This window comes from Anneissia japonica, unplaced genomic scaffold, assembly GCF_011630105.1.
Source record: "Anneissia japonica isolate Jap-2015-1 unplaced genomic scaffold, ASM1163010v1 scaffold234_len1672027_cov178, whole genome shotgun sequence".
Classification (NCBI taxonomy): Eukaryota; Metazoa; Echinodermata; class Crinoidea; order Comatulida; family Comatulidae; genus Anneissia; species Anneissia japonica.
In genome coordinates, this window is record NW_022738761.1 from 1,272,828 (window position 1) to 1,283,427 (window position 10,600).

At 34.7% G+C, this 10,600-nt stretch overlaps 1 protein-coding gene across 1 annotated transcript in view; it reads left to right on the forward strand.

Annotated features, from left to right (window-relative positions):
• LOC117117719 (cation-independent mannose-6-phosphate receptor-like) overlaps positions 1 to 10,600 on the forward strand; it is a 55,721-nt gene that overhangs the window by 22,362 nt on the left and 22,759 nt on the right. The window contains exons 21-29 of the mRNA XM_033262112.1: positions 490 to 715; positions 2,170 to 2,301; positions 3,253 to 3,510; positions 5,319 to 5,379; positions 5,860 to 6,019; positions 6,337 to 6,466; positions 7,906 to 8,040; positions 8,981 to 9,249; positions 9,776 to 9,985. Of these exons, the coding sequence (XP_033118003.1) occupies positions 490 to 715; positions 2,170 to 2,301; positions 3,253 to 3,510; positions 5,319 to 5,379; positions 5,860 to 6,019; positions 6,337 to 6,466; positions 7,906 to 8,040; positions 8,981 to 9,249; positions 9,776 to 9,985 (1,581 nt within the window). The remainder of the gene's footprint in view (positions 1 to 489; positions 716 to 2,169; positions 2,302 to 3,252; positions 3,511 to 5,318; positions 5,380 to 5,859; positions 6,020 to 6,336; positions 6,467 to 7,905; positions 8,041 to 8,980; positions 9,250 to 9,775; positions 9,986 to 10,600) is intronic.

The window sequence follows — 10,600 nt, forward strand, 5'->3', positions numbered from 1 at the left end:
GAGAAGATCCCGATACCAAGAATATGATGATCGAATAACTGGCCAATAAGAAACAGGAAATTGTAAATGCGTACGTGTGATTGTTTGATGATAGAAACATGCTCAACGTGCTAACGATAGCGCTTGCTAACCGTTAGCGGTATCCAGATACGCTAATGTTATAAAAAATATAAGGCTTGCCATCCTAAAACTAACATCATTGACCAAAAAATTGACTTAGTAATATTTTCATATTGTCCACATTATAAGCTTTAAAATGCTGGGTAATTTACTGGGATCGAATTACTATTGCCAAAGTTAAGAGTAAAAGTGTTATGGCTTTTCTGTACTAAAGTCTACAATACTAACATATAACATATATCAACAATATACTTGGAGTATATATTATACTATCTTATCGGAGAATAATCAATGGACCTTTCAGTTTTTGGAAAATTCAGTGTATTGTCATGGCTTTTGTGATAAAATAATTGCATTCATCCATTGCAGTCGAATACAGGAAATAACTGTGTAGTTGATGATCCTGAGCTTGGCTTCCAGTTCAACCTCACGTCGCTCTACAACTCAAGCAAAGATTATGAAGTTGTTGGGGGCGCATACCAATTTGTCATCAACCCCTGTGGAAATCTAGTAAGCGGTAAAGGCAGCTGTAACAAACGTGGAGTTGGAGCTTGTCAGCTCAAGAGCTCCGACCCAAATTTTTCAAAGGTTACAGGTAAATCTTTTGGGAATTTTTTTTTTGTAGTTGTCTCACCATTTTGGCAAAGAAGATTTGGGCATCATAAATGCTCTGTCATATTCAAGGGGTGTTCTAACTAGTGAAGGAAACATTGGAAATTATTAGCTTTTCACTCATAAACTAAACTTGCTACAATTTCCCTTATTATTTTTTCTTCTCCTTCTGGACAGCGCAACCAACGAGAAAGTTAATTTAGAGAAATATGGGACTTGTAAAACACTAAATGCAGGTACCAGGATGCCAAAAGAATGATGTAATCTTATATTCCATATTTGGAGAAATGGGTGGACCGAAATAAACAATTTCAACCAATCTCAATGATCACATTTTTATAACCACGAAACTAAGTCACTCACGTCGACTAGTTAGGTATGGCTAATAATAAAATGGGCCTAAATTATTTAGAATAAACCCCATCAGGGTTATGTGTAAGTTACTACGGTTATCAGTCCTCCATAGTCGTTCAGCCTTCCAGAACGAATATACTAACTGTTTATATTCAAGAAGGTAGGCAGAAGGGAGCTGGCCTAGCTTAGCCCTAGTCGAGGCATCCATATCTTCAATTTTGAAAATTTACCAAGATTAATTAATATGCATGAACTAAGCCATGCAAACGATATCCCACATTGAATTTGATGTGGGAAATTATACGCATGAGCCCTAATCCGAAAAAAAAAAAGGAAATTGAGTATGTCACGCCAATTGAATTAGGTATGGCGCGCAGTAAATGCAATAAAGAGTGATTAACCCAAAATTAGGACCTGGAACCCAGACTACTCATAAACCAACATCAACAATTAATTTATGAAGCTAAATTAACAGTGTTGTGTATATCTCAAGTGACAGATAAAAGAACTTCCATAAAATTAAATGGTAAAAAGTAGTAGGTTTAATAATCTATGTGGAATGATTCCTTTGACTGAAAAGGATTGTGTGAAATGATATTTAGAGCAATTTTTTCCTAACAAATTACATATTATGTGATTATTAATTTATCATTTATCAATTCAATCTTTTTTTTTTATGGTAAAGAAAGAAAATAAAGGAAATAAAATTGAAAGGGAAACATATTTTTCATTAAAAAAATGATATAATAATTGATTATTTTTAGAATTCTATAAATATTTCCTTATTATTTTTATTACTGCTGATCTATAATTTGCATTTATCAGTCAATACAGATACTTTCGTAGGTATATAGTTTATTTAATAAATATTTAACAATATGAAAACATATTTCTCATTAAAAAAGTGATATAATAATTGATTATTTTTAGAATTCTATAAACATTTCTTTATTATTATTATTTTTATTACTGCTGATCAATAATTTGCATTTATCAGTCAATACAGATACTTTCGTATAGGTATATATTTTATTTAATAAATATTTAACAATATACTTAACTATTGTATACATCTTTACCTAGGAATGACAAACAGTACATTAGTGTATGAAGGAGGACGGTTGAAGCTGAACTATACTGGCGGTGAACCATGCCATGACAAAGTTTACGAGAGGTCCACATCTTTTGTTTTTTATTGTGATAAGACAGCTACAGGTAAGATTTATCCTATTTTTTTTTTATTATTACTACTATTATTATTATTTTATCACCTTATTGTTTTTTGCTCTTTATTTTGTATTCATTGTAAAGCGCTAGTGACGATTTCGGTTTAACCGGCGCAATATACATTTTAAAATCTATCTATCTATATACTATTAACTATTACAATGTCATTATTTATATAGTTCACTATAACAATACAATGCTTATTTTGATAAGGTGAGTTGAAATGGCTGAGCGGTTAAGGCCCACAGCATAATATCGGCGGTGGTTCAAACAGCACGCTTGCCTATGGCTCGGAAGGTGGAGCAATTCTCTTGAGATAAGAACTATAAATCGTAGGCCTAGTGTACACAGTTGGCTCTTGTGCACTATAAAGGACCCAGTACATCTTTCGAGATGATTAGGGGGTTACCCCGGTGTACTGGTCCATCTCATAGCCCCTGCATTCATCTAGATGCTGAACAGGCATTGATTAGTATCTGCATAGAATTAGAATTTATATCCTAAATTAACATGCTTGAATGTCAACATTTTAAAATCTATTTTATTGCACTAAACTAACCTTTATCTATCTATATATCATGCTATGCTGTTATTTTCCCCAATTTCAAAGTTAAAACAACAATTTTTAACGATTGTGATGGTTTCTGCCTCAGAAATCTCCGAAATCATAAACTTTGTAGGCTGATTTCTCAAATATATCTTTATTTGCGACGAGTGACTGGTTTGGCTTGGCTTTGTCACATATATAGTTTGTTTGAATAATGAATTAGCATGCCCTTATTTTGGGGGCTTCAAAGTGCTACTGCAGGTGCTGTCAACCTTTGTTGTCTTTGTATTTATTTTTATTCTTGTAGGAATAGTCTTCTTTGTCTTCATCATAATTATCATTATTGTCAAATGGAATGATTTTTCAACGATTAAAATTTTTCTGTCTTCTAGTGCCTGGAGAACCAAAGTTTATCGATGAAACAACTGATTGTACTTACATATTTGAATGGGCAACGCCATTAGCATGTCCACCATTTGACTTGGTGCAGTGTAGCTATCGTAGCTCAACAGGCACTCAGTTCGACCTATCACCGTTAACACGCATTCACGATAACTACAAAATCACACCGTCTTACCATTCCAAAAACAAGCCTGATATCTTTTATATGAATGTTTGCCGCCCCATTGTACACAGTCATAACGTTGAAGGTATTCAAAACCATTATCCATGATATACTGTACCTTATTATAATTTAAGTGTGCATGATAAGGTCTAAGCATAAATCAAAAAATTTTAAGTCATACATGAATCTTGATAGAGCAATATTTATTGTCAGTTTTTGAAGATTGGTTGCTGTATTTGACAAATATATACTGTAAAGATGAGCAACTATGAATTAATAATCTTATTTAAAAATTCATAAAATAGTATAAAGATATAGAATTGCTTGTTTATATGACCTTTGGCATTCATGCACACTAAAAACTACTGTATAAGATGACTAATTGCTTTAAAAGGGACCAAATATTTTGTTTTTGTTTCATTGGCAAACAAAATCTTAATAGTATGAAATGCATCTGATTTTATTTTAATTTATGTTTATTTTTAGTAATAAAATCAAATTCAAAAATCAAATTAAATTTATTGCAATCAAAAAAATGGATTGGATGAGAAAATTTACAGTACACAAATAGATAAAAACATTAAAAAAAAAAAAACAGAAAAAATACCAATATTAAGGGAGTAAACATCAAATATTTACATTAAAAAATTTAATTAACTAATAATTTAAATAGGGCAAAGATAAGGTAAATATTCAACATCAAAAAATTTAAATTGCACTTAAGAAATCACTAATTTTAATAGGGAGAAAAAAGGCAATAAGGGGTCAAAAGGAGAAAATCAAAAAGGTACATCCAGTGGTGGCGCAAGGAGGTGCTTAAGCCCCCTATTTGTTTGGTCAAGCCCTCCACACCATTGGCCGAAGCTCTTGGACCAAAAGAAAACAAAAAATAGGCCTAGTTTTCTCATCCCAGCCATTTCCGGCCATCTAGAAGTGCCAATTTTTTTTTAAAATCTTGTTTTTGGAGGAGGGGATATCCCCTTCCCATACCCACCCCCGGCTCAGGCCTTCGGCCCTCAGATAACACTGCGCAATATAGTTACACCCATAAATACTGAGGCCCCCCAATCGGACATCTTAGCCCCCCCCCCCATAAAATATATCCTAGAGCCGCCACTGGGTACATTAAGAAAAAACAAAAATCAAAGATCCACCAAAATAGTTGCAAAATGCCCATTAAAAAATTACATCCATAATTGTTATTTAAATGTTTTAATTACAAAATAGCATCAATTAAAAAAAGATAAAAAGCATCATCATAATTAACCATTAAGGTCAGAATTAAAATTGCAATTACATCCATAATTGTTATTTAAAAGTTTTAATTACAAAAAAGCATCAATTAAAAAAAGATAAAAAGCATCATCATAATTAACCATTAAGGTCAGAATTAAAATTGCAATTAAAAAATCATTTGAAAAAAATTATTGCAAAAACCCCATTTATAAAAAATTACATCAAAAAGGGTCATTTAATTATTTTAGTTACAAAAAATTTTACTTACGAAAAGAGAAAAAAAATAATAATTAACCATTGAGATCTTCAATTAAGAAAAGAAAATAATCAGAATCATTATTAATATAAGCATATATATATATACACACACTGAATATATATGCACATATACATATGTGTACTGCATACATACATATATATATGCATATGCATATACATATATATGCCTACACGCATATGCACATACATACTACATATATAAACATATGCACTTATGCACATGTAAAAGTGGCACACAGTAAATAATTTTACAAGAAGTAAAAACATGTACAGATAACATTGACTAATATTATTAATAAACAACAATCATTTTTCTGTCTTGTAACAGTTCATTGGCTTTTATGGATTTTACTTTATTTAATTTATTGTACTTCACAGGTTCAAAATGTCCGGGAAATTCAGCTGCGTGCCTACAAACAGGCACACCGGAAAACACCCGGTAAGAATAAACACATTAGCTTAGTAAAAGGTACTTTACCTGGATAGAATGATTAATGCTAAGTGTCTTCTTGATCTTACCTTTAAAAATAATGGAATCATCTATCGTACTCCATAAATGCCCTATGAGATGTGAGATAGCAAGAAAAGAATTATTTTTGTTTTAACCCTGCTGTGTAGTTTTTCACACTTGATATGCTGTATAACCCGAGTCTATTTTGTGAATACTTACCAGGATAAACCCACTAATTTTCCAAGACTCCTACAACAAAAATAGAACCATCTGATTGTCTCAGCATGTGACTGCGCCTCAGGCCCAAGCGTCATCCTCATTACTACGAACATCACTTCTGATTTGTGAATTTTCTTAGAATGGCTTTGTATGAGAACCAATAATTTTTCTTTTATCTATTGTCATGATTATCCATGTCATTTGATATAGATTATAATACTAAAACTAACACTTATTTACTTTCTTCAGTTATATTGATTTAGGGCACATTAAAGATCCTCCATCCTGGATTAATAACCACCTTACACTTACCTACGAAGGTGGAGATCCCTGTATGCCATTTGAAAATTCTGAGGGTAATTTGTTGAAAAAGACAACCATTGCATTCATTTGTGACAAAGATTCTGAGGTAATTACAAGTTAAATCTTATAAAAATTTATACCGCACAAGATACTAGGAGTGCCATGATATTAGCTTTAAACTGGGTTGAAAACTTAAGTGTGGGTGGCCCCCGCCTACCTCCTCCCACCATAACTACATCCCTGATTATTTATTTATTTGTTGCTTGTTTGCTTTTACCGTAATATTTATTGTTTAAATAGGGAACTTTTTATAGAGTACCTGGTTACTTTTCCCTCTAATTTATTAACTAAATCTCATATGAGGCTTGAGGAGTGTCTTAAAACAAAAACTCTGGTCTTTGATAACTTGCTTTCATTATACAGGCTACAGGGCCTTCGTATGCCTACGGTGGATCCTATTGCTTCTACCATTTCAACTGGTTCACTGAGCTAGCCTGTGAATTGGAGGAAGAAGATGATTCAAATGATTGTACGGTGACAAACCCAGCAACAGGTAAAAGTTGTTTTGATGCAAATTGTATGATCTATGATTTTCTGAATACTTACCTTGAAAACGCTACTATTGATATTGTTTTATCAAATCAACGCCTCAATTCGTGTAAAGGTATCAGAGAGGCTTAATAATTACTTGGACTGTGATTGAAGTTGTGTAAAAGGCAATAAAGGTGACAGAAGAATGAAGACAAACATGTAGGCATGTGGTGTCATAGGATGGATTGGATTTTTGATGTAAACACCAAGGATAGCCCATAAAAGTCTAGAAGAAGACTTATTTCTAGTGGGGTCCTTCTGATGGTGATTGGGCAGTACACCGGAAGACAATCCCCTACTCTTTTCCGAAGAGTGTACTGCGTTCTTTAATGGGCACATGGGACCAACAGCTTAAACGTCTCATACGAAAGACGGTGTGCTATTGTAACTTGTATTTTAGCTCTCCAGCTAAACAATTAGAGGCAGCAATGGGAATTGAACTGGGGACCTAGAGTTCAGCGCACACACAGTGGCTACCACCAGATTAGCCAACTGAGCTAAGCTGCTCAATTATTTGGGGGGAAGGGATGTTCTCCAGGAGCATTGGTAGTAGTCAATTTATTTAGGTATTTCACTCATAACTAAGAAAACCACTGCTGATTTGTGTCATTTAAGGTAACCAGGGAAGAACAAATTAAAGATATAGATTACAAAGCTAAAACAAGTGATATTTGGGAAGCATGTGGCGCTAGCGAATATATAGCATTCAAACCAACGAAATTCTAAATCTGTTGTTCTCTCACATCTGTCACACCACAAAATTCACTGACATTTGAGGCAGGTTGTGGCAAAATGGCTATGTTGTAGCAAAAATTGAAATTCAAGTTATTGGTATTTTCAGATACCTGAGTATGTGATCTTTAAAATGCGAGGTCATTCATTCAAATTGGACTTTTCAAGCCTAAGTTATTGGAAAGTGAAAGTACAGTACTCTTAGAGTCAAGATAAACATGATTTTGAGTAATTGCCTTTCAAAGTTATTTGTGCATATATTGTTTAATAGAATGAACTATAAAAAATAACATTAAATAAACAATTTGTTAACCACTTCCAGAACTAATATTTTGGGACATGATTAATAAGACATTAAACTGTTGATCTATAGTGAAAAACAAATTTGGATTTTTAGGCAATTTGTTGTGCTCCCATATATATTATAGCTCATTTACTCAAAACTGGGCTGTGTGACAACTTAACTATTTCGCCACAACATGCCTCATTTATGTTGTACTTATTGTACCAAAATCTATGTAATTTTTAAATATTGTTTCCTTTATTCAACATTCCGCACAGTGGCCGAAAGGCAAAAGCCTTAGGTATTTGGTACCTCTGTTAATTGTTCAGGGGTTGATTAAAACTATAATACGGTGTGCTGTTATTTTGTTTTTGATTTTTTGATAGGTTACCGTTTTGACTTGTCCTCATTGAAGAAGGCTAATGGTTACACAGTGTCTGGTAGTGATGGGCACATCTACACACTGAACATATGTGGAGCACTGAGTGGATCAAAGTGTACTGATGACAGCAAAAGCTTAGGTAGGCTATGTTCTCACACGGCAGCTAACAGTTAGCAGGATCCGGATCCTGCTAACCATTAGCTGCCATGCGTCCATACGAGAAGATTCCGATCCGGATACCAAGAATATGATGATGGAATCACTAGCCAATAAGAAACTGGAAATTGTAAACGCGTACGTGTGATTGGTTGATGATAGAAACATGCTCACTTGCTAACCGATAACGCTTGCTAACCGATCAGGCGTTCTCACACAGGTGCTAACGGTTAGCGCTAACGGTTAGCTCCCGATCTGGATACTAGGGCTCTCGTGAGAACCAGGCTAGCAGCAGCTTGAAATGATGATAATTTATAATGCACACGAGCCATTTTGTACGCCCTGCCTACGGTTTATAGTCCTTATCCGAGAAGACTTGTTCCACCACCAGAACCATAGGCGAGCGTGCTGTTCGAAACCAGAGCCAATATTATGGCCGTAGTTTGATGATGATGATGATGATATTGGTCAGGGGTGGGCATAAAAATCAGTCGGAGGGCCAAAGTGAATTTTTATTTATCACCAAGGGCCGCAACCAAACTTTCCAGTGAGTTTCCAAAAACCTCCAAGCACTATTATTACACCACTTTAATCTCAGTTTTAATGTTACTTTTTACATATGGTCGGTGTTGGGCTGTAAAAAACAAAGCGTTTTCTAGCCAATGTTGCTTGGCGGGCTGCACACAGGGTTTTTAATACATTTTTGTGGTCTGCAAAAAAAAATCGCTGTTGGGCCACACTTTGCCACATGTGATATTGATGATAATGTTGAGGTTGATATTGATAATGGAAAGAAAATTTGATATATTTATAGCTGGTAGTCATCAGATCAGATTATTATAATCATTGATGATTTGATGGTCATATTTGCCTGATCAGTTGCTTTAGTTGGTTGATTAATTCATTGATTAATACATTTGTAGGTGTTTGTCAAGTACAGTCAACTGGTGACAATCCACAATCATTTGATGCTGGACACTTTAATCAGCATCTGTCATTTGACAGTGGAATTCTGATGTTAAATTACGAAGACGGCAAACCCTGTCATCAGGCACAGTTTACACGAAGCTCAATCATCAACTTTGTTTGTCCACACGAGGATGGTGTCATAGGTCAACCGGTGTTTGTTGATGAATCACAGGACTGTACTTACTATTTCTCATGGCATACATCTCTTGCATGTGAAACCCAGGTAAAAAAATAATGGTGTTTTTGGGGTTGGGCTGACTGTTTACTATTAGGGTTGGGTTGAAGTCGGGATTGATACAATAGTTCCGGGGCTAGATTGCTGGTTGCTCATAGAAGGTGGAAATAAAGAATGACTGAAAGGGGGTGGGGCTGATTCTGACAGAGGGCTATAGCTGAAAGTTAGCATGAGTAGGTGGCTGGGGAAGATGACTGGTTGCTTGTAGGCATGGGCTGAAGTTTGGCTTAGAGGTGGAGGGGCTAGCTTGATGGTTGCTGTTGGAAGATCCCCTGATTCATCAGTGAATAGTGGTGAGGGCTGACTGATAGAGGTATTTAAAAGGTAGGGGTTATTTCTAATAGTATGCCTGCAATTAAAATTGAAGATGATTATGATAATAATAGAAGAATCATATAATTACTGATATGCTAATGATAATTTACTAGTAGAAACTATCCTGTTTGTTCTTCATTATTGTATAATTATTATGTATTATTATCATAATTTTAATAACAATTAAATATATTTGCAGATTTCTTGTAAAGCAACCAATGGGGTAGATACCATTGATCTTTCACATTTAGTTAACGACCAAGGTTACTACCTGGCAACAAATTTAGATTCTTCTGAAACGTCATCAGCCATCTATCTGAATCCCTGTCGACCCTTGAACCCTATTCCTAGAACCAGGTGTCCACCAAGTGCAGCTGGGTGTGTAGCTAAATATGGAGAAAAACCTTTTGTAAGTTATTTTATTATCTTTTATTTGAAATATTCCTGTGCCTCTTGTTGCTAATTATTATTAATAAATCATTAAATTATTGTGACTGTTTATTATTCAAAATTTCTTGTGAGCCAAGCTGTGCACATTGACAAAAAATATAATTACATCTTGTTGCTGCGAAACAGCCAATTCATATTCTTGACAGCAATTTGACCTCTGAAAGGTCATTGTTTGTCAAAAAACAAGTGCCTAAGACGACTGAAAAGCAGAGTTTCCTTCTATCGTTCTGCCGGGTAAAATCAATTACTTTAGGCGACGTTTGTAGACTAACCTACTCATAGCAACGTCCGCATGTTCACGCTAGCACTCTAGGCCTAGACTAGCTAGGATGGTATAGGCCTAGCCTTGAAGGGACGAAGGTCCCATTGAAAAACAACGTCGCTCTTTGATAGCTAACATTGTCTATTTAACATCACAATAATTCATTATTAGACCTATAGTTGTTTTTTGAATTGTACTCCACAAATCTCAGCCGATACCTCGCACAACTCGTTAACGTCTCTATCTATTGTCGCGACGTCATGGCTTGCTGGCTCACACTTGCGATGTCTCGCACTTGTGATCAAATAACAC